Source organism: Labrus mixtus, chromosome 6, assembly GCF_963584025.1.
Source record: "Labrus mixtus chromosome 6, fLabMix1.1, whole genome shotgun sequence".
Classification (NCBI taxonomy): domain Eukaryota; kingdom Metazoa; phylum Chordata; class Actinopteri; order Labriformes; family Labridae; genus Labrus; species Labrus mixtus.
The window spans coordinates 29667355-29691877 of NC_083617.1; the positions used below are offsets into that span (position 1 = coordinate 29667355).

A 24523-nucleotide genomic window follows, 5' to 3' on the forward strand; every position below is an offset into this window, starting at 1 on the left:
CTTTTTTTCAGAACTTTAGCTATTGTGAACATACTTTAGTAGGTACAAAGATTAAATATATGAACCCCAAAAAGGGCATCATATGGGCTCTTTAAAAACTGTTCAACCGAATTATGCAAATAATTGTAAACTGATTTGTCCAACACATTTTCACCATTTTTTTTTTTACCCCCAATAACACAACAAAGTCATCGATAACGTACAATATGCTGACAGTTATGACCCAGCAACAGTTTCTATTTAAGATCTATCTAACAACACTATGCAAACATAAATCAGTGTGAATATAAACTGAAAACAACAATGCTGCCAACATACATGTATATCCAACTAGTTGTAAAAATACAGAGAAACTGCACTTGCACATAAAGTATGCATGCTGCTGTCGATGACTAAATAGACAAAAATGGCCTCCCATTATTCACAGATCGATTACCATACACAGAGTGACATTGGGGGATTTCTGACTCCAGTTGCATCGATTAGGTCAAAATCAATCAAGTCCAAAAACTTAGATAACATTCACATGTCCTTGATTAAACAGCAACAGTCTAAGGTTCCTTTTGAACTTACTTTGCCATCATTGTAGAGGTTAGGGTTAAAGCGCACACTGTGTCCACCGGTTGTCTCCAGGTTGACCAGTGGAGGCGAATTGGGATAGTCTTGAGGAAAGTACACATCGAACTCGAAGCAGCCGTTGGCGTACGGTGTGTCGGCCGGGCCTGTGATTAGAACCTTAAAACACAGAGAGGAAGAGGGAGGCTTTAATACACACAGCCTGAGGAAGGGTAGTTATTAATCACTCACTGAACGAGGGTTAATTAAAGAAAGGTGTGCGCACTGATAACAGTAAATATGGATTAAACAAAGGCCAAAAGGCAAAATATTAATGAAGAAATGGTGCCGAGTCTATTTCAGTATTTTCCACTGCAACAACAATGTAATTAACAACAAGGCTAAAGGGTGAAATTAGCTGAGATAAAAAGATCAGTTCTATCTACAGTGCTCATGGCATTTGTAGAATAAACTATATATTATCTCACTAAATGAAATTAGCCAATTCATCAAATACACACAAGCACTTAGAACTATAATAAGGATCGGGATTTCAATGTGAATTAAAACCGCAAGCGGTGATGAAGGGCCCTCGCACCCCTGTGCATGTCGGGGTGTGTAGCGACCGCGGGAGTGCAGCAGCAGCGGAACATGGGTAAGCAGCTGGCCGTGCAGTCCGATTTGTGTAAAAGTGGTACTATGGTATGTTGAAATAGGCAAATTAATGAAGAACACATAACATTTTGATGTAGAGCAGTTATGGCAGGCACTGTCATGATAGCTATGAAATGTGGAGGAAATTGAGCATTGTATATAGGATGTAGTACTTACTCTTTGCAGTAGGGGGCGCTATGGTTGAAGTTGACTATTGTTATGTCAATGTGTTCAGAGGCCAACCCTGATCATACATGTGAAATTTCAATCAGATCAGACAAAGTATCTGAGATTCAGTACCGCCTCTTTCCAGTGGGGGCGCTATGTTAATGGCATAATTGTATTAGGTTAGATGTCATCAGGCCAGTACTGACATTGTTCATGTGAAATTTGGTGAAAATCTGACATTGTATATGGGAGGTAGTACTTATTCTTTGCAGTAGGGGGCACTGTGGTTAAACTTTATTATTGTTTTGTCAATGTGTTCAGAGGCCAACCCTGAACATACATGTGAAATTTTAAGCAGATCCGACAAAGTATATATGATGTAGTGCTTAGTCCTTGCAGTAGGGGGAGCTATGGTTAAACTTTATTATTGTTTTGTGTCACTGTGTTCAGAGGCCAACTCTGATCATACCTATGTCATTTCAAGAAGATCAGACAAAGTATATAAGAGTTACAGCCACTTCCTGTTTGATGGCGATGTGATTTGTGGACTTCCTGTTGAGTTTTGGGTGTGGGTTGAAGAGGCTTTTTTGTAGGTTTTGTCATGTTGGAAATGCATAGTAAAATTCAGAATTGCAGGTTCAACGTGCTGCGGGGGCTGAATGTTTGAAATATTGTAGGGGGCGCCACTGAGCCATTAAGCCACGCCCACTCAGTTAAACGGTATAAGATGTTTGACTTTACTACCAGGATTATATGTATTAAGTTTTGGGACAGTACGACTATGTTAAGCCCGTGAAAAAACGACTTCCTGTTTGATGGCGAGCGATGCGTCCGTATGGCCACAGCGTTGAGAAATTTTAATATGATTGAACACTAGATGGCAGAGATATAAGCATTTACTTTTTTGGCAACTTGCCAAAACGCTCCAAAAACTTAAAACGTACGCCACGGCCACGCCCTTTGACGAAATAACGTGCAGCGCACAACAAGATATGTTGAGCCTGTCTAGAACGCACTGACACTGAGTTTGCGCTGATCGGATGAGCGCCCTCGGACAAGATCCTTCAAATAGGAAGGCTGAAATCTGCGATTTTGAGTCATTTTGGGCGATTTTGGGCTGTTATTGTGAAATTGAACTTTAATTTGTGGACTTCCTGTCAGGTTTTTTGAAACGCTGCAAGAGGATTTTTAGTCCATCCTGACAAGCTTATTATGCGTACCAATTTTCGTGAGTGTACATGAAAAAAACCTTTATGGGGAGGCCATTTTTTAAATTTCAAGGGGGGCGCCACTGAGCCATTTTGTGAATTTTTTTTACGAAACCACCAAAATATCAAATTTTTCACGAGACCTGATGACCGTGGAAAGTTTGTTGAGTTTTCGGGCACGTTAAGGCCCTGAAAAGTAAGGAACAATAAAAAGAAGAATAATCGCTAGGGTTTCAAGAGGGTCCTCGCACGGTTCGTGCTCGGGCCCTAATAAATCTTAAAAGTGAAATACTACAAAGAAAAATATATATTTCATAAAAAAAAAACATTGAGAACCTTATTAGCAGGAAGGTCTTTAGTGTTTTGTATTTAAGAATGAGCTGCTGAAAAGCCGTTTTTTCTCAAGCTGTGTAGTTGGGGAAAAACCATAAAGAACAGTAAGCAGCAATGTGCACTGGTGTTGTCAAGATACTTGAATTTCTAAACTTCAAGATGAAAGCAGTTTAAAAACAAATAATATCTAACCCCGTTTCAATACCAGGGGAACAAAAATGGGGGTCCTAAGCACACAACATTGAGAATTTACTTGTTTTTAAATTCACAAAAATTCCAAGAACTCCTGAACACGATTCAGCAATGCCGTTGTGCAATTTAGACAGCGTCACTTCTTCTCTCCGTCTGTTCCTAAGAGACATAAAAGTCACTTGTGCATCTTTATGAGACGGCAAAGGGACCTGAGAAACATCTGTCTCCCTCTTTAACTTGCAGCAGCATTTGAAGAACAATATGAAGATCTGAACCCTTTTTAATTTTGTTTAAAGCTTCGGTACTTCTAGACACTATGGATCATAAAAATAACAGAGATTGAAACGTTTAAAAACACGCTGTATCAAAAAGAATTAAAGTATCGACATCTCTGACAACCTCAATGTGCACTTAAGACTCTTACTGGTTTAAACATCTTGGACTCCTCATTATTCAGTCACAACTGAGGAGTTTTTTAGGACAATGGTTGAAGCTGACTGCTACACAGCTCCTGAGCTCTCTTAGGTTCCTCAGGATCATTGTCCCGATCTTATCCCCTCTCCCCCTTTCCCATTTTCAAGCCTGGCGCAGTTTCGATAGATGGCTGTTCATCATGAGCCTGGATTTGCCAAAGATTTCTGCCTCTTAAAAGGGCGTTTTTTTCTTGTCACTGTTACTTTTGCTAAACTGTTGCTAAAGTGCTCATGATGGATTAACGCTGGGTCTTTGTAATATAGCAATGAGTAAGGTCTTTTTATCTGCTCTTTTGTAATATTAAATATAACAAAGAGGAAGATCTTTTCCCTGCTTTTTGTAAAGCGTCTCTAGATAACACTTGTTATGAATTGGAGCTATACAAATAAAGATTGATTGATTGATACACAGCTGACAGGTTGCAGGGCCTGCCGGCGTGCTATAGGACACTATGCGGTGATGCAGTATGGATGTGTTGTTCGTTCAGGGGGATACAAACATCCTGACACTTGTCTAAACCACTACATTGGTCTTGAGTGGTGCTGTCAGGGTTTGTAACACTGAGATGACTTGGCAACAACACTTGCAATATTTCTTAAGGGCGCTGAGCACCATTCATGCATTAAGTTTATTTTGACATGAACAGTCAGACCCGACACTTTTATCGCACTTCCAACCAAAATTGGTCAAATCTGGTGGGGAAGCATTTCACGTCTGTAACCAACGTGCCGCAGTCACAGGGTGGAGTATATGCACAAGGCTCATTTGGTGCTAATGGAAGGATGCAGGGGCGAGGCACAAGGAAGTACTGACCCCTCACAGATCATGACATTTCCACCTCAGCAACCACTGTCCCTTTCTGCTGATGCTACCCCTGAGGCGATGCTTTTCTTGGGAAAGATAATTTTGGTAGGTTTGTATGAACATATTCACATAACAAAACGGTGCATTGCTGTGACAGGACTGCTGGCTGAGGGCAAAGATCTTTTCTTTTAAACCTGACTTTGGTACCACGTCCTAAAAAACTATAACGTGTGCTTTATAAAAAACAAAATTACTTCTGCTTCAAGGTCTCTGCTCAAACGTTAAAATGCAGTATTTGGCATCCTGCTTTTAAAACTTGTTCAAGGATGTGTACAGTTTATGACCACCTCATTATTTACTTTGCTAGGTTGTAGTAATTTCTCACTTTGAGACTTTAAGAGCATATACTGAACTGACCCCAGTAAAAATGTTCTTAATTTGATGGTTGTAAAGGGTGATTCTTATATTAGTTTGTTTCTGACTTCACTTTAGTTACTGGTTTGCTTTAAAGAGTTCTTTTGAACCCCAAAAAACGGAGGTAAAGAGTAAGGATTTTGACATTTAGCGAAGGAGACGTCACCTTTAATTAACTTGTGGGGTGAGAGCAATTTATGAAATGTCACTAGGGGAATGAGTAAGAGCCGTCGATGACAGGTCCTACGATAGAAACTCCAGACGCTGTCATTCTGTACACAACATCCTTATAGAAGACACATGTGTTCCAGCAGTCTGACTCACTTCTGAAAAATAGTGGTTTATATTTATACCAGAGTACAGCACCTTACAAATCAACATGAATGATGTCACAACACTGACACCTTACATGTTGATTTGTACAATGGTCATTCAGCAGTAAGTTTAACTCCATGTCACATCAGCATGTTGGGCCTAACACAGCTGAAGAGAAGTTGAAGTAGTAACTCTACCTTCATGATGTCAAGTCTCTCCTCATCGCAGCGGACGAAGACACTGGAAAAGGATGATAGGGGCAAAGAGGTGGACAGGGTGACGGCTTCCTGGGCCAGGCGACGAGATCGGGCTGCACTGTTTGTATCGCTGGCGTTCTTCACCTGAGACATGTAGTGGTAGTTGACCTTGAACATCACTTTCCCGTCCTCGTCCTCTGAGACCATTTCAAAGGTGTCTGGAAAGACAACGAGATCAGATTGAGTAAGCTGTTAAGATTGTGGTGCTAGGTGCTGGTGCAGAGCTGATTAAACTGGTGAACCGTCTAAAAGGCGGCTTTGCTTTTCCACGGGCAAGGGCCGCAACAGAGCCTCGTCATTACGTCACCAAATAATAAACGTTAACAGGTCTATCCCCCAGTTTTGCATGCTTCTTTTTTGATCACGAAAACCCCGCCCCCAGCCCCCGACATAAGCGGTGCTTTCTTGTAGACCAGCAGGTAGTTGGTGCTACTCTTGAACCGTTTTTTTTTTTGGCCCAGAGCCAGTTCTTTGGCTGTCAAAACACAGAACTGGTGCAAGCTTAGTGAAAAAAAGGGCCAGAATGAGTTTAACATTAACCACTGCCTGACGGCCTGTGGCTAAAAGAAGCTCTTCCAGGGCCACCAAATATCACATGTCACCACCAGGTTTTATTCATGCAATGACAGCCTTCTCCAATGCACTATTACAATTACACTTCTCAATTTAAAAAAAATAGGCTAATAATGAAAAAATATATTCTGTTGATGTCTTTTAGGTTTTAAAAGTTTCATATTTAACGCTGTGTGTGCTTTGCTCTTCTGTGTTGTTTTATGTAGTCTTACATCAGGCTCACCAGACTGTATTTTTGGATTTACCATTAATAAAACTACACAGGTCCACTGACATTTTTTAATCACTTTTACAGTAAACAGACATTTTCCCCTGCCATATAATAGAGCTAAAACACTAGAGCAGATAAAGTAGGTTAAAGTGGAGCCCATAATGTCTACTGACTTTTCTGCCCACACTGAAACAACACGGTTGACAGTCGAGTCACTTGCGATGACTTCAAACATCAAGCTGCATACCAAATCAATTACAAGACAGCAAAAGTGGTGTAATTAATCATGACATGGTCTAATGGAGAGTGATGGACAAGACAAAAGGGATAGGCAGGATAAGACTGTAGCCTGAGTCTGCTCCTCTTTCAGAGCTCTGGCAGTGAAGGCATTATGGATCATATCAGACAGGAGATGGAGACAGAGGATTGTGTGTACTTAGGAAGTGGGGGATTTTGTCAAGGTTCTTGCTTTGCTTTACGTGTGTACAAAGTTAAACAAATAGGCCATTAAAGATATTATGTCTAACGGTAGTAATTGCACTTTGCTCATGCAAAAACGATGAATGTTTATGTGTAGAAAAGTGTTGCTCCACCAGTTCTCTCTCCACATGTTGTCTCTGTATAACTCCACTGTGTGTCAGAGGGCTGAACCAAGTGTTGTAAAATTAGGAGGGGGTTGTGATTCCAAAGAAGAAACTAGCCACAGAGACTGAAATAATATATTTTGGGATTGCATGATTGAAATTGGAATTGTATGTGAATAAGAAATGCACTGCATTTGTCTGGTATATATTACGGCATTATCTTAAAGGTCACATATTGTGCAAAATAAACTTCACCGTGTTTTTCAAACACTAATATGTGTACCGAGTCTGTCTACAAACCCCCCAATGATGAGAAAAGTCCATCCCCTCTTTTCTTTACCCTGCTCCACTCTTTAGAAAACGTGTGCTCAAACAAACAGGCCATTTGGAGATTTTCCCTTCATGACATCACAAAGGGCAGTAACCCCTCCCCCAAGTGGGCGACACTCCCACAGCTAGGTGTTTGTTCTGCCCTCTGAGTGCATCTTTTCATCGTTAACTATTGGACAAAGTGCAAGAAAGCCCAAGCCACCCAAAGCCCTTCTAGAGGGGCGTGGTCGAACACAGCTCAATTGCATTTAAAGGTACAGACACAAAAACAGCCTGTTCTGATCAGGGATGACATAGAGGGGTTTAAAGTCATGCTAAAATACAAGATCAGAGTGGATTTATGACAAGAAACTTCAAAGACCTGTTTTGGGGACTTTTGAGACTTATTTAAACGTGTTGAAAAGGAGGATACGTGACCTTTAATATCACAATATGTGTTGCAAAGAAAAAAAAATTCCAATATGGTACAGCCTTGGCACGGATGCTCCAAAGCATGAGCACAAAGCACGTGTTATGTCTGGGAAAAAACATAATGTTTAATCATGAATGTTGGAAATATCCAAATAATATTATTCAAACTCACCAAACTGCAGCTTCTTCATGGCAGCAACGTATTTTTCCTCTAAAGAGCGTAGAATGGACAGTGGCTTGGGGCGACTTGACACCTTCTTTGAAGACTCCACCAGCCTCCTCTCTGGGATGGGAGACAAATCGTGACGATAAGAATGAACAAAGAGCAAAGTGGAAGGCATTCAGAGAGTAACCGTTGCAGAGAAGAAGCACCTGCTGTAGAAAGTCGTCCCTTGTGAAAATCCTTTAAGGACAACCTGCCACAGGGATATTTATCAGACGAGTCACATCAGCGGGAAACTGGCTGCAATCTTTGCACTAATCTTTGTCAAATACACACACTCTTTACAAGCAATGTAAGGGTGACATAAAAAAGGCTTTCCCATAGAGCATGTCTGTGTAAGGCTTGGTCAAATAATTTATAAATATCTAAAGCTGGGGGGGAAAAATTCCATCATCATTTATGTTTACATTAAAATGTGAAATATCAGGAGTTGGTGAAATTGCTTCTGATAAGTCAGAAGGAGAAGTGAGCACAATAAGACAACCAGACAGGTTGCAAATAAAGCAACTAGAAAAGCCAAACGTCTCTGAGAGAGAACACAAGCTGCAGATCATTAGCCACACTTCTCTTGTACCCATCAATCAAAGATTAAAGATTGACACCATGGCTAACTTGACCTTCTGACTTACTGTAGTTTTGCCATTTTTCTTGTGCAATGAAAAGTTATAACTGCTAGATGCTCTTACTAATACTTTTGACAAGTTTCATTGTGTGTTGCATTAAGTGTTGATTCATAAATCTAACTACTATGGTCAAATAATATCATAACCTTTGGACATTTCTGCAAGAGCCCAACAAATATATATTTCTGGGGATGTTCTTGTCCCATGTTGGCCTACAACATATAACATTTGCATCAGCTATAATATGTTTCCAGATCCCTCTTTACATACTACCGGGGGCGTCAGTAACTTAGTCTGAAGGGACTTGTATTGGGAACCGGAGGGTCACCGGTTCAAGTTCTAGTGCAGACCAAAAATATGGATATTGGTCTGGTAGCTAGGAGAGGTGCGAGTTCACTTCCTGAGTACTGCCAAAGTGCCCTTGAGCAAGGCACCGAACCCCCAACACACACGGGCATGCTCCCTGCACAGTAGTGAATTTCCCTCATGAAAAAAAAAAAAAAAAAAGGACTGATGGTAAATGTTTTTTTCTTTTAACAAAACATAATACTTGGGCTGGCTTAAAGGATGTTGGACTTTCACACAGCAAGTCTTTATCTCTTACCACACAGGCTGCTTATATTTATACTCATCTAGTTATCTAACTAGATCCATCTTTTTTTAAAGAATAGTCATACTAATATTTTTCCAAGGTCAAGAATAAGCTGTGTGCAATCCAGAAACGGAAGCAAAAGAGGTGCATATAGGAGTGCACATGAGAGTGTTTACATCCTCATTTATTTGGCCCGTCAGTAAGTGCGGGTACATCGATGCTCCAGATTAATACGTCCTCTCCTCACTCGATATCGTCTTGCTCTGCTCTGATCATGGCTTATCTCAGAGATATATTTCTTAAAGCCCGTGCACCAATTAAATGATTATGCATCGGTCATGGCCCTCATGTTTCAAGCTCCACCCTGCACAACTGTATGCAATGTGTGATTCTAGAAACCTTTTATCATATGGATTTGTTCATATGAAGTGAGATTGATCATTACCCATAACCCCCTACACTACGTGCACACTACCAGCAGATCTAACAGTTGTCCCTCCGTCTTAAGTGATCAGTTAGGCACTATTTATGGGGAGTGAGCGTAAAAAACTCTCTGGAGGGAGCTAGAAGAAATGGGCGGGTGGGAGATGATTAATAAAGTGTACTGTGTAGCAACAAGGTAATGGGGGAGGTGTAATGCTTCATCATGCAGCAGACATTTTATTGATGGTGCTGCTTTCTTTAGCCGAATATTGGCAAGCTAGAAGAATCTGCTTTCTGTCTTTGTTTCTCCATGTACAACACAAGTTATAATGTACATTGTACAGATTCAATCTTGGGTCACATCTGTCCATCAGGAATGATGGGAGTTAGAAAATACATTAAAATTGGTGAAACAATTTTAAAGACAGGACATTAGGAGTGCATGGTCTAAACCTCTCCCTAAACAGTTATATGGACATATCTGGACTTTTGTTGTGTAATATGCAAAAAAAATTGAAACAAAAAAAATTAGATGATTAGCAAAACCTTGAAACCGCATATTTAATTTAAATTTGAAATACACAACCTATCAAATGTTGAAATTGAGAAATATCATTGTCTTGGAAAATGTATACCTGTTCTGAATTGAATGTTTCAAAAAAAGTTGGGACATGGTCGTCATGTTTACCACTCTGTTACATCACTTTTTCTTTTAACAACGCTTTTCTTTTTTTTCTTTTTTAAAGCGTTTTAGAACAAACACTTATTTTGAAAGTGGAATGTTTTACCATTCTTGCTTTAGGTTTGAAGCTGTTCAACAGCTCAGGTTCTCCTTTGTCTTAATGTATGCCTCATAATGCTCCAAAATTTGTGGGTGACAAGCAGGGACTGCTGGGAGTCCAGTTCATCACCTGGACTCTTTACTCCAGAGCCATGCTGGTGTCATACGTCCAGAAGGCTGATCAAAAGATTTGATCTACAGAGCAGCATAAATAAATCCACAACCTGTATATATGGTTTATCATTAAATGATGAGTTCAAAAATGTGCAGGTTACACATGCTGTATGTACACATGAACATAGCATGAGAGATGCTTTCTTTTGCCTGTTGCTAGTCAACCTCATTAACTGAGTTGTTCATTGGACCAGGCGGCGAGATCATGCTGCACTGTTTGTATCGCTGGCGTTTTTCTCAACTTTTCCAGTCATTCATTTGTAGCCTGACAGCCAGCATACCTCTTACAGGCTAAAGATGTTGTTCTATAGGCTGATATGAGAGTTGTGTATAGCACTGATCTGAAATAAAGGAGTAAAAAGCTGCTGGCACAGTCCATTACAGAATCCAAGAGTAAGTTACACATGTTACATCAGAAGGACTTTCAGACATTGCCTAGTTCTAATCTTGAGACAGTTAAATCAAGTTATACTTTCAAAAAATGGGCCGATAGCGTCCTAAGATTAAATTTCAGGGCAGAATCAATCACAGTTGAGGGAATTCAGACTTTTTGTTCAGCTAAACTTAGAGAACCTATTTTCTTGTCCTTGCTCCATGAGGGCAGGACACAGACAACAGATGAGGGCGTGAGGATGAATTGACTGAGAATTATGAAGAGCTGGAATTATTCAGATCAAGTTGAGAGAAGGGAAATAAAAAAACACTGGATGCCAGCCAAGGTTTTTTTAAGTCAGGGGGGAAGCAAGGACACAAAATGATGTCAGCACTTGCTTAAATGTAAAAGCTTAAAAGTCTGACTAAGAACACATTTGATATGAAACTAGGTTTGTATTTGAGTTCAAATGTACTGATGTTAGTCTGTATAGCTGCTGTAACCCAAGAGGCTATGATATGAGAAAGATTCCACAGTGTGTTGTAAACGTACCCTGGTTGGCCTGCCGCAGGCTGGTGGTTGCAGCGTAGACTATCTCAGCTGTCCTCTGGATGTCAGGAACGAGCAGAGTCAAACCCTCAGGCTCTGGATCTGAGCTGTCTGACTTCACCACACCTTTACTCTTATCTTTCTTTGACCTGGAACACACAAATATACATTAAGTCAGTCCGCAATACTGGGTTGTAGTTTGCAAGGATATATTTCTTTGTTGGAAGTCATTTCAAATAGGTTTAGCCACCTCCTTTTCCTAGTCATTTCAAAATGCAGAGGTCAGCGTGTGGCCCAGATCACGCTGTGGTTTGCATAATCCTTTAAACTGATAGAATTCAGAATTGCATGGGATCCATTATTTAAGCAAAAATGCCACAGTACACACCTGGACTTAGATAATATTACTTACAATATTTGTAAGTATGCATTATATCAAAGAAACTTGCTTGTTTTGCAAATACAGCAGCTAATCATTTAGTATGAAAGCCTAAGTCTCAAAGACATCTGAGCAAAGTTAAAGTTTTTTGCATGTGATACCTTAAATGAACCATGCTGCCATGGGATGGTTGCTGCAACATCTATGACATGCATTTTCTAAAAAATACCATCAGGAAGATCATACATCATCAGGCACTTTTCCATGTATGTATGCAGTGTGCATGTACAGTATGTCAACCTGAGTACAACATGTTGTCAGGAAGTTTACCAGAGCTGTAAGGTAAGGAAGTAAGCTCACATGGGAAAATGTGTGTGTGTGTGTGTGTGTGTGTATAATGCAAAGTAAAAGTATTGTTTTTTTTCTGCTGAGGCTAAAGCCTTTTCCAGCAACAATAAAACACGTCATATATTTCTTGACATGTGTTCCTGACCACCTCCAAAAGCAGCTTAGAGACTGAATCTAAATGTGTCTCGATGCCTCTTGGGGTACATTCAGGTCACCCTGGATACATTTTAATGCCACGTTTACACCTGGCTATACATGTTGAGACTCCCAGTTCAGCCGTTTTGCAGGGAGAGGGAGAATGAACGATATTAGAGTGACGAGTTCTTGATTTAATCAAAGTGTTAAATGACACATTAGTCCTTAAATGTGATATGTTGGGGTTATCCGAAAAGATACAACAATCTTGTATAATTTCATTCAATTGCTCAACATTCAGATTTTACTTTTACAATCTATCCCCATGAATCTAAATTATCCTGTTAATCACTAAGGGCTTAAGTGTTTTTTCCATCTCACCTGAGGCGATTGGTGTATGTGTCCACACATGTCTTCATCTTGGCCAGCAGCATCCCAACAGAGGTCTGTCCCTCTGAGCGTTCTTCATCCTCTTCCTCCTCGTCCTCCCCGGGGTCTCCAGAGAGAGGCAGCAGCAGAGGAACCAGCGCTGTGCAGGTAGAAATGGCCCTCAGCAGCTCCAGTAGTGCCCGATATAGAGGCACATGTCGTGCCATATCTAGAACTGCAGAGGGAAGAGAGGAGATGAAGTGTGAGATGATTCACAGAAAGAGGAACAAAATGAAGAAGGGCTTGTTTTTTTTCTACAGGACATCTCTATGGCACTTCTCTGTTAATATTTAATAGCATACATTTATTCATACATGATCCAGTCACTGAAGTGACAGCATGAATAAGAATATGATAAAAAAATATATTTGAAACACAAACTGTCTGACAGTGTAAGCAACATCCTTTGTGACCTACACATTGTGTAGTCCACACAAAATAACTAAAAACTAATTTTTGAAAGAAAAGTATTTCAGTGTGTTCGATGCCTTCCCAAAGGAGACAGCTACTCCATTGTTTCACCACAAAAATCAAGCATGATTTTAAGTGATAATAAAGTTAGCTAGCTTTGAGTAGGATACTGTGAACGGTCTAACTAAAGCGTTGACGATTTTTGGAAAGATATTTTGCTTCAAATAGTGAGAGTAGAGACTTAGACAGAAAGTTAGGGAGACATATCCAACAAGGTTTTGGAGCAGGAATCAAACCAGGGATGGTGAAATTGCAGTATTAGAAACAGTGACACTAAACCTTGTATTCAACAAACTAACTTGTAAAATAATTTTTATTGGTGGGGGATTAAAATGTCTCTCTGTCCTGCTCGGCCCTGACCGGTGTCCACACAAATATACCCCATATATAATATGGAGTCCCACACACAAGCAGTTTCATGTTGTGCGCACAGCGACACAAACGCGAAGGAAAGGCCACACACACAAGCAATCAGTTCGTTGCCCATCAGCAGAGGAGAAAAACTTTGAACATACAGGAGGATAAACAGAGATAGGGTCCCTGCACTTGCTCCTCTTGTCTTAAAGTAACCTCTCTGCCCACGGCGGATCATGCCCCTATGAATGAGCATGCTTCCGCTTTCTCCCCCACAGGCTGAGGAAACGCAGCACATTCAAATATTATTTAATATTCACCTAATATTTATTGGTTACAGTGGGACACTTACACGATTAAACCACAGTGTATGAGCATGTTATTAAAAAGTTAGACCCAGTGTGAAAAGTGTCACTTTGCAGAAAATATCATAGATAGATATTAATAATTAATGGATTAAATTTTCTTTTAAAACGACAAATACTGTTCACAGAGACAGACAGGTGAGAGTCTGCAAGTGATGATTTCTTCAGGAGCCACTCATGAGAATTCAGCTGAAGAGAGTGAAGCAGTAAACTTCACTGTTTCTATCATTTGATTTATCAATAAGTTACAACATATAGGAGTAAAGAGTGTTAATAATGGTTGTTTGAATCTTTCTAGATAGTGAAAAATGTATGCAGAGAATGTGATTTATTTTTTATTTAAAAGATAATTGAATACCTCTTTTTTTATTTTACCTTACATATATACAGACACTTTAACCATAAATAACTGCATCATAATAATAAAGGAGAATACAGGTAATAAAGGGTTTGACACTCAAAATGTTCTAGTGTAGATCAGTTTGAGTGAAAATGAGAGATGGTGCAGGGAAACTGTTACTTAACAGTCAGTGTTTTATTATGAACATTACATTAATTTCCAATTAACTTTTGTTTTGCTGTCAATTATAGTGCTTTAAAGAAAGAAAATTGTTATCGACCAAAAGCTGGTATCAACCGGTCAGACCAGGTAGAAATCAGAATCGGCCAAAGACATTTCAATCAGTGCATCACTAATGTTTTGTCCCGACTACAGTAAGTGGTAAAATCAATCCATCTTTAATATTAATACATTTAGTTTGACAACAAAAGTATTGAAATTCCAATGGATGTTTAGAGGTTGCAGTGCAAACAGCTCTCAAAGTAGTAGTTTCAGAGGCAGCAGGTCATATTATGCAGCAGGACACAGCCTGCTGTGAAGTTGTTTGGATGCTAAGGCAGAACAGGGCAGCACAACAAATACCATCAGCAGTAAACTCCATGAACTGATTTTTAAAAAAGAAAAAGAAAAAAGCCAGGACAATAACAGAAACTTTAGGAGAAAATGGAGAGAAAAGCACTCCACCCTGGTATTTCCATTAGTAAATGGTATGTCACCTCTTGTCACTAAATATGACAGAGACATTTAGGATAACTTGAGTCTTCATAAAAGAGAGAGAATAGGAAAGTTTTCAGGAAATATGTGACGCACAGATCAAAAAATAAATGTATTGTACACTTCTACAGCTATGCCAATGCATCAAGGTAGTAATGGGCAACATGGTGCATTGAGCTAAATGGAAAGGGCTAACAATATCAAAAATATTTACATAAATAAGTTTACTAAGAAAATGTAGCTGTGTTAGTGATGAAATGTGGAGGATCAATGGATCAATTAAGACATCAGGGTCTGTCCTGGGGAGAGGGGGAGGTCTTTACAAAGATATAAAGAAATACATCCAATAGTTCAAAAACAAAAGTTCATGATGGAAAGTGTAAAAGTCTTAACATATTTCCCGAGATTTAAGCTGCTAATGTGACTGAAAAAAATACAGAATCCTTTAAAGACTTGCATCATTGGAGTCATCCTCACTAAGCTTGAAGCCACCTAGAAACTCTGACAGGGAGGAAATGGTTTTCAAAAAGTGTTTGAAAAAGGTTAGCCTGTGTCAATGATAAAACAATGAAACAAAACTGTTTGGCAAATGCTGTTTATTTGGAGCCAACTGACGTTTTGTTTGTTGCATCAAGCAGTGCTCGACAAGAAGCCAATCAAAAACAAGGGTCTGTTGAGACAGTGAAGCAATCATCAACAGGCTGACCGTGTAAGCCATATCCTGTTTAGAGAGCGGCTGTCTGCTCTGTGTGTGTGTGTGTGTGTGTGTGTGTGTGTGTGTGTGTGTGTTTGCCTTGAAGTGTCAGCCTCAAAATAAATAGAACAGCTCTTGTTTGTGGCTCCTGGACTGTTTTACATTTATATTGAAATTCCCCACTCTGTACTGTCCTCCCAGTCTCTGCACAACACTGACCTCACAGCGCTTTAATCTGCTCGCAAACCCTTCAAGCATTGTCTCTGGGTGACACCTTGCCTAGAATTCCAATCCAATTCTTGCTACATCTGTGTAATTACTCTGTAATTACTCCGTCTCTGTGACAATCTCAGATTGTTCCTCTCTTCGCTGTGGGGGGAGATATGTCAGGCATACTCTTTTGAAATAATCAATAGAAAAACCCTAAAAAACCATAATAAATACAGCCAATTACAAAGGGTCCCTGCAGAGTGTATTAGGATAAAAAATATTATTACATTTGCTCTTCAAATGTACCAGGACTGGTTCTCTTACAATAACCACCCAGAACGTTTTCACTTCACATATGCACGTGAGATTTTACAAACTCTAACAACTCTGTGGCTTTCATTGTCCTGTACTGTAAACATCAATTTCATGATATTCAGTTAACAGTGAAGCACAGTAAAGAGAAAACAGAGCCTGCTCTGCTCAACCAGAGCAGCCCAAAGAGGCTGGACATCCATCACAGCTATGAATATCTTGGTGGTGCTGACCTGTAGTCATCGCAGTGCTACGAACAGCGTACCTCCATTCTCTGTGATTTAGGGCCTTCTGGGAGCCGTACCGAGATAGAAGACTGTGTGTAGCCATGTCAAACTCCCAGGCTGATGAATAGTTAACAGGGGGGCCCTGGACCTGAATGGGAGCACCTGTGATGAGTTAGCATGGCATATGTAAGGGCTGCCTGAAATAAAGGCAATACTGTGGGCTTTTAATGTCTCCTGTAGAATCACCTATTGTCACATCAATTGCCTCAGCAAAATAGTGTGTCAGGAAGTTGCATTTCAAATCAGGCTGTAAATCATCTAGAAACAAACACAGTGATACAGTGATACAGGGATGATAACAGTAAAGGAAGAGTCTAAGATCAAGCTTAAGACTGATATTTCAAAAGGTCCACTCATGTCTCTGACAGCATGCCGAGTTGTGCTGGCATATAGATGTATCAATGAAAACAATGTCAGGACCCAGCTGGCTCAAAGCGTGGTACAACAGTATGGTAACAAGTGCGTTTAGACATTGCTTTTGATGTCACAAAAACAAAACATGTTTGAGATGTCAGGTTGCTGCTTTTTGTTGCCACTTGGGTTTGCTCGAGGGAGGATGCTGCAAAACTGACCCACTTCCAGACAAGTGGGGTGCCTTTGAGGGAAAGATTGTAATTGTTGTTACAAGAACTAGAGTTAATGACTAATGTCATTATAAACTACTTAAGCTCAGGAGAAACACTGGTGGTTGTAAACAAGTACAAAAATCAAAACATCGCAGATATATATATATTTTTAATAACAGTTTTTTATGGTTTTTAATTCACAACAAATACAAACACAGACCTACCCTCAGGTCATCACTTCATATACAATTAGTCTTGGTTGTACACTACTCCATCATATAGATATGTTTTTTAAATACTTCGGGGGCTATCTCTGGCCGACTGACTGAAAGACGCATTAACACCTTGAATAATGTCATAACATGGAATTATAATATGGGAGGCACAATAAAATGAGCACATTACTGGTAGTGGCCAATAAATGACTGAAAATTAATCATAGGGATTGGACAACATTAGTTGAAAGTATTGGCAATGTATACCCAATGTTGTAACATGCAGTTGTCAAACTTGCTTGTTTGACACAATTCATTGTATGTTTCTGTGTTCTCTTAAATTTTGTTAATCTAAGATTAGAGCCCGACTGATTAATTGGCCAGCCAATAATAGCAGCCTATATTAGCATACCCGGTGACTATCAATAACTGCTAATTTGATCACAGATATGTGCCGGTATTACTAGATTTATTAGTCAGTCAAATAGCATTCATCATTTGAGTTTCATTGTATTTTACGACAAGCAATATCACCCTCCAGAGTGTCAAGCGGTGATGCCTGTACATACGCAGTTACTTTCCAGTTGAGTGACATCTTGTCTTGATTAAATACTGTATCTTTACCGCAGGTGTTTGATAACTGCATTTGAGGGATCGTTGCAATACAAGTGTGTGTATATCTATATATATCTTAACAGATCAAACATAGATCTAAGAAAGATATCCGCCCATTTATCTGTATTGAATTATTTTCTTCCCACAATATCGATATCGGACCAAAGAGTTCCTTATTTGTCGGGCCCGATTTAAGATCCTACTTTCTGTTGACTATTTCATGACTATTTCTTGCTAACATTTATTCAAACACATTAAGCATTCCTCTGGCGTGAAGTACCTGATGCAAAAGATAAGTCATAGATTGAGATAACATAAGATAGAAAGGAGGAAAAAGGATACACAAACACGACCAGAAGCCGTGGGTACCCCCAGTATGTGCTTACATCTCATATGGATGTAAACTTGATACAAATCTGACCAGCTGAAAATATACAGTAGTAGAATCCCTGCTACTATTGTGCAAACTCAGGGTGTTAAGTGTAAAGTATGACATGTCATCCTGCCTGTCTGTCTTTCCCTCCAAGCCAATGTCTGACAGCTGAGTGATGGCAGTGTGGTGCTGAGGTCTGACTCCAGATCATCACATCAGTTAATGATGCTGGAACTAGTCACACATGTGGCATCAATGGTGTTGTGTTATATACAATGACTGACAGGTGTGTCATTAGAAGTTTATGATATATAAGAAACTGAACAATAAATGCGTAAAAATGATTCTGCCATCACATTTGTGTGCACATAACAAACAGCTAATAAATGTGTAGCAGGGCATGACTTCCCTGCACACCTGTTAAATGTCAACAGCATCTCCTCATATACACTAGTCGACAAAATAGATCCAACTAATGATAATAAACCACAGAAATCCTGCCCTGATATAAAATGCCAAACAAAGACATCCTAATTAACCCCTACACCTTGTTGTCCACTCCTGACTTACTTTCATCCAATTTAGTTCCCACCTTGCCCCACAGTCCCTTGTTAATAAGGAAGAGACTTGTAATTACAGCTGACAGACTGGCGTTTGGTATTTCACTGAGGATGAGACATCGGGGAGCAGGCTTTCACAAAAGGAACACAGACAGGTGTAAAAGAGGAACTTGTTTAGAGTTGGCCAACTCTGTGCATTTAATTACTGAAGAAAGTGCCACAACAGGGCTAGGAATGGAGGAAAGTTGTGATGTGCAAACATAATGGATTCAGATTGGTATTTGGGAGGCAATCATAACCAACATTTAATAAAAAATAGTGCCAGTTTCTACTGAAAAATATTACTACTACTAACAAACAAACAATTCCTCTAGCTGTCTTGTATGGACCAGCCCAGATAACACTTTTCTTTATCTCAGTGGAACAAAATGAATCATTGCAGAGCAGCTGATTATACAGCTCCTGAGACCATGGACAGTTTCTAATGAGTGTAACCAAGATTCATAGTATAAAAGAGAACACTTTATTATAGCCCTTAATTGCCTGGTTCTGCAAATGTGTGTGGGTGTGTCATAATACAAGAGAGAGGGCCTTTTACAGTCATCACTGTTGGAAATAAAGCATCTCAAAGCCTCAGTGTTACCTTTAACACGTTACAATCATTTAAAGGACTTGAATTAAGTTTCATTTACTGGGGTGAAGCTGCAACAAAAAAGATATAACATGAACAGAAGAGTTGTGGTGGATGTTAGTCATCTATTGCAGTTGGTTGTCAGTGGAGAGGTTTTGCTAAATTGATGTTATTGCAATGGCTCTTAGGCTGTCTGCTTGTTTGTCTGTTTTAAAATGACCTAAATAAATACAATTAAAAAAGTTTGTGATTCAACCTAAAACAACAGCCAACTGCACAGTTAATATTTATTATTTGTACACGGCTGTGTTCCATACTTGATTCCGATTTGCTAATTTGCATAGCAAAGGTCCGCTATCCCTCGATAGCAACGGTTGTTAAGAAGAACAAACTGTTTCCAGAAAGGCAGACAGGGAGTCCGCTCTAGTCTCAGTCTCTGGAGGACTAACTGTAAGTTTATCAATCAGCTAAATGAAATGCAGATAATTTGACGCTGGCCTGTTTACAGTGGATAAATGAGAAAGGAGAGTGTAACAATGGATAAAAGAAATTAAAAGATGCAAAAACTGCCCCTTGCAAATGAAAGATGGCCCGTCAAGAAGCAGGTAACAGAACCTGGTACGGGATGTGGTGGTGTTTTAAAGATGTAAATGGAAAAGAAAATGTCAACAGACTCCAGCAAAGGGGAGGGGGAAAACTTGCTGCACTGATCCATGCTGATTTGTTCACCTTGTGTCACTCTACCATCAGTGGAAATGTTTTCTTTATTGTGAGTAATAACAGCTAGTAACTGATTTTATGAAGGCTACAGAGTTAATAGTTCCTATGGACGAAGCTTTAACTGTAGATTGCAACAGACTACGATTTAGTGAGAGAAATCAATTATTTTCAAATCAATAAAATAATTACCAGGTCAATATTTTGTTTCAAAATATTCATTTTCTAATTAAGTCGCCGTGTAATAAACGGGGTAATGTACAATGAGCAGGATGTTATCATCAAGGAGACCCTTCAGGACCATTCCCGCCATAACCCGCACACTGTACATTATCCCTTAAACACACACCAGCCAATTTATTGTCACCACTCTGGCAGTTTGTTAATGTCCTATAATATCATGTTCCAATCAGAGCCGCTACAACAAATCCACAGAGACACCAGGATATGACAGTCCTAGGTGTTCATAAAACCCATCTATTCCACACACCCACTTGTTTACTGAAATGGTCAATAAACCTAAGCAACACAACGTTACAGGTTACCACTGAGACTTTATTCATGGGTGAACTGGAGAGAAGATGCGTGGGCTGGCGGTTGCTGCTTCAACGGATGAAAGAAGGCGTTGAGCATGTGGGTCACACCGAGTGGGTGGCTAAAGCTCTGACTCAAGCTCGTGGCTGGACAGTGTCAGGTCCTCCTGGCTCCTCTAGGCCAGACCGGCTGAAATAGTTAGACTGTGACATGTCTCGGCAAACACAGTCTGCCTCAGTGGACACTAAAATGATAATGTGCATCAAAGCAAAACGATGTGGAACAACCACAAAAAAGTGCCTGAAGCTCTGTGCCATTTCAAAGGACAGGAGAAACAGAAGCTGCATTTTTTTGGTGAACAAAGAATCCTTTTATAAACCGAGATACCCAAAGTTACTTTGTTTTGGGTTGACATTCTCTGTGTGGACATCTTAACGGGGTTATATGAAGTCTAAGACCTGATTGCTGTGACCCAGAAAATGTATTTTATTTGTCTGCTCAAAAACATTTACTTGAATCTACGGTTTCTTGTTTGGATGAAAAACCATCACATTTTACTTCATAACCTTAAAACAAAGAGTTTATATTTACTTAGAAAAATAATCTTGTTTTTATTCTAATTTAATTTAATATGAAACCTAGCCTAATGTAAAAACAGATAGAGGAAATGCTGAGTTGAAGTAAAAACTGAGTGAAAGGTGTTTATAAAGGAATTACAATGGAGACCACGAAAGGAAACCAAGTAAGGAATTTTGAATTTCAGAACAAGATACATTTTGTAAAATACAGAGAACTAAATGTATTTCTCTCAAAAATGTCTACTTATTAGACATTATATGCAAAATATTACATGGTTGGTCTGAACATTGTGAAAAACTACATGTTGTGGCTGTGATCTTGAGATCTGTCTTGACATGTTAAAGGCCCCCAGTCTGGATTAGTTTGTACCTAGAAATTTAAAGTTTGTATTTATTTAAAAAACATCTAGTGTCTAGTCAACAACGAGGACTAGGTTAAGGTCTACTAGAGGAAAGTCCAAAGATGGAGGTCATAAGGATGGGAGCTTAGAGGAAATAAGATTGTTGCTATATCACTTTACTGACCTCCAATAATTCAGCTGCAGCTCTATAATCCCCTAAGGTCAAGAAAACTGCAACTCTGAAACTATACACTATTGATCTGCCTGGTGATATTGAAAGTGGGTGAGACGCTGGGTTGATAGAGATAAGCTCGCCCATTTAGATGAAGACACAATGAGGAATGAAAGCTGTCCAATAATCCAATAAACTTCCAATCTACTGTTTGTATTCAGCTATTCCCATTTATATGTCTCTGATCTATGCACAGGCAGAACACAATAGACAAGCTGTCCACCATGTGCTCATGAACGCTCTCTGGGAGGTGTGGAAAAAGATCTAGAAGAGCAGAACCAAGTAGTCAATTATAGCGTTATACCAATGAAACGAGACCTAAAAAAGACTATTATAAATGTAGGAGGACAGCTGCTATGGTAGACCACCCCTCTTCTTTGTTGATTGATGAGCCATCACACTTCAATCAAGTTTAAGAAACAACACAATTGTTAGTCTCACCCTCAATAGATTTCTGCTGTAGGTAACCATAAAAGGCACAAAAATGAAAAAAAATTAAGTATTTTCTACTTGCCATCCCAACAAAGTGGACAGCTGTGATTGACACTACATGGCACCTTCTTGTGAACATTACCATAGAGACACGAAGGTTTGTGACGTTGACGGGAGCCCACCTCTGTTCAAGTGTTCATTTATTGATGTGATAGTTGTTTTAACCTCATTTTATAGACATTTCTGAACCTAAATTAAAATCACTGTGCCTCAAATTGTCCATTCACTTCCTGTTGGATTGTATAAACACAAGTAATATGGAAACTTTTCAGGATAGGTGTGCTTTGCACATGTCAGCCAGAGTCAAAGGAGCACTTTTTGAAATTGTGAACTAAATTTAACACCAAATGGTGCTCTGTTATCAGGGTAACATGTTACCTTTGAATGGTTGTTTAATCCAAGCAATGTTGTTTGTGAGTGATTGATTAATAACATGAAAGCATCAACAATGATACCTGTCCAGCAGTGGTCCTTCTCTTCAGTTTTAAAACAAAATGCATCCTGTTCATTTGAAATTTTAAAACTGTGCTTTTGGCTGGAGAGGCACATTTGCAGCCTACCTGAACCAAAATAAAACAATGAGCAAAGAGGAGAGGAGGAAGAGTGAGTCATAATGCTGGAAGAGATGAGCTGACTGAATCAGAAGCCTGTTCACATACATTAAGATGTATAGTCCAACTACACTGACCTATGGTCAAGTGCACAAGAAGGAAGGAAATTAAATTGTCCTTATTTATTAACCTCATAAACATATTTATTAACCTAAGTAAACTTGGTGGTGACATTGACAGTAGTAGATGAGATACAGAAGTCACAAAGCAAAGATTCAGAGGGTATTGCACAGCGAAATATATTTCTGAAATAAAAAGGCAGGGGAAGTGCAGGGGAGAGCATAGACAGCTCAGCAGGCATTGGGTCTTCATTTCAGAAGCCATCTTTTGAGATAAAAATCTAAGTGCGTGCACAGACCCCCACATCTTCCCACTGCCTCTTTGTCCCCAACTAAGCCTCAGCCATCCTATATTTCCCCGCTGCCTTCTATTGTTGCCTCCTCCTCCACTCCTCCCCTCTCCCCAGGTCTGCCAGAATAACAGCAGCTGATGATGGGCTCGACTACACTCAGAGCAGAGTGTGGCACAATGAAGCTGAATTCACCTCCTTTTTTTTTTCTCCTCCTCTTTGGCTTTTGTGTGTTGTTTAACTGGTAGCTGTACGGGTGTGTGCATGTGTGTTCTCAGCCAGCCCCCACAGCAGTGGGAGAGGAGGAGACAACAGTAAGCATGAGCAGTGCTGTCTCCCCCTCCCTTTCTCTCCATCTCTCATTCTTATGCTGCTTCTCCTTCATTGCCACGGCCATCAGGATCCTAACCTCCCCTCTCTCGCCATCATTCTGCTTGGTTATGCAATTCACAGACCCCCCCCCCGGTGACTAACTGGTGTTGGAGACCTACACTGCTGTCACTGGCGGTAGGGGCAGATCCATAATGCTATCGCGACTGTCTGGCACTCCGGCTGCCTCTGCCTCTCTATAGACGTCTGCTTCATGGGATTTTACAGCTTTTCCTTTTCTTCTGGAATATCACCAGCTAGATGCGACTGTTTTAGGGATCAGTCTGTTCTTACCTAGCTTGGCGCAGCTGGGTGTTTTCCTACAGACACAATAAAGAGTTGTTATGGTTGGCATTTGGACTGTCCCGATGGTTTTGCTGCTTTTTTGAAAGGTGCTAATTGCACTGTTGCCCTGGGGAGTCCGGAGCATTCGAGAGCAACAATACAGTAAGAGGGGGTGTGTGCATTCACTGATGAAGTGAGAAGGAGGTGGAGGAGTTGTGTGGACGAGTTTAGGCAAAACAGTGACAAGGGACTCAAAAGAGAAAGCAGAAAGGAAAGGATGAGAAGAACAGTGGGGAAGCGGAGGGGGCAAATGGGGAGAGGGTTCCTCCTCGCCCCCTAAACAGATGCTGCGAGTGATTTAGCAGCCCCCGCTTTAAAAACCTGACTGCAAAGACTTGTGAAGGAAAACTCAATCGCAAGGGAATTTTGGGAGTTTGTTGATCCTGACAGGTGGCACTACAGACTGGAAGAGTGCAGAAATGACACAAGGAGTTTTTCACTGGAAGCGTTGCTGAGCACTACGAAGCTGTCGTGACATCTCTGCCTCCGATTCCTCTCTCTGTCACTGTGTTGCTTACAGGCACTGATACTGTGGCTACACTGCCGTTCTCTCTTCCCTCTCTCCCAGGTCTCCACATGTAGCATGCCCCCAAAGCCATGGCTTTCCAGTGAGGATCCAAAAAGCATGCCGGATGAGGTTGTCTTACACTTCAGACGCATTAGGGTAAGCCAAGCTTCCTTTGTAAAATGAAGTGTCTGTATATTTCTTTCTCTCGAAATCTAAAGAAGTCATTTG

General features: G+C 40.1%; 1 protein-coding gene across 6 annotated transcripts in view; it reads right to left on the reverse strand.

Moving 5' to 3' along the window:
• Positions 1 to 24523, reverse strand: part of birc6 (baculoviral IAP repeat containing 6) — a 118246-nt gene that overhangs the window by 18139 nt on the left and 75584 nt on the right. For all 6 annotated transcript variants that reach the window (XM_061040842.1, XM_061040837.1, XM_061040841.1 and 3 more), the window contains 5 exons: positions 12465 to 12687; positions 11225 to 11370; positions 7656 to 7766; positions 5315 to 5532; positions 574 to 735 (listed from right to left, as the gene is read on the reverse strand). In XM_061040842.1, coding sequence (XP_060896825.1) covers positions 574 to 735; positions 5315 to 5532; positions 7656 to 7766; positions 11225 to 11370; positions 12465 to 12687 — 860 coding nt within the window. The remainder of the gene's footprint in view (positions 1 to 573; positions 736 to 5314; positions 5533 to 7655; positions 7767 to 11224; positions 11371 to 12464; positions 12688 to 24523) is intronic.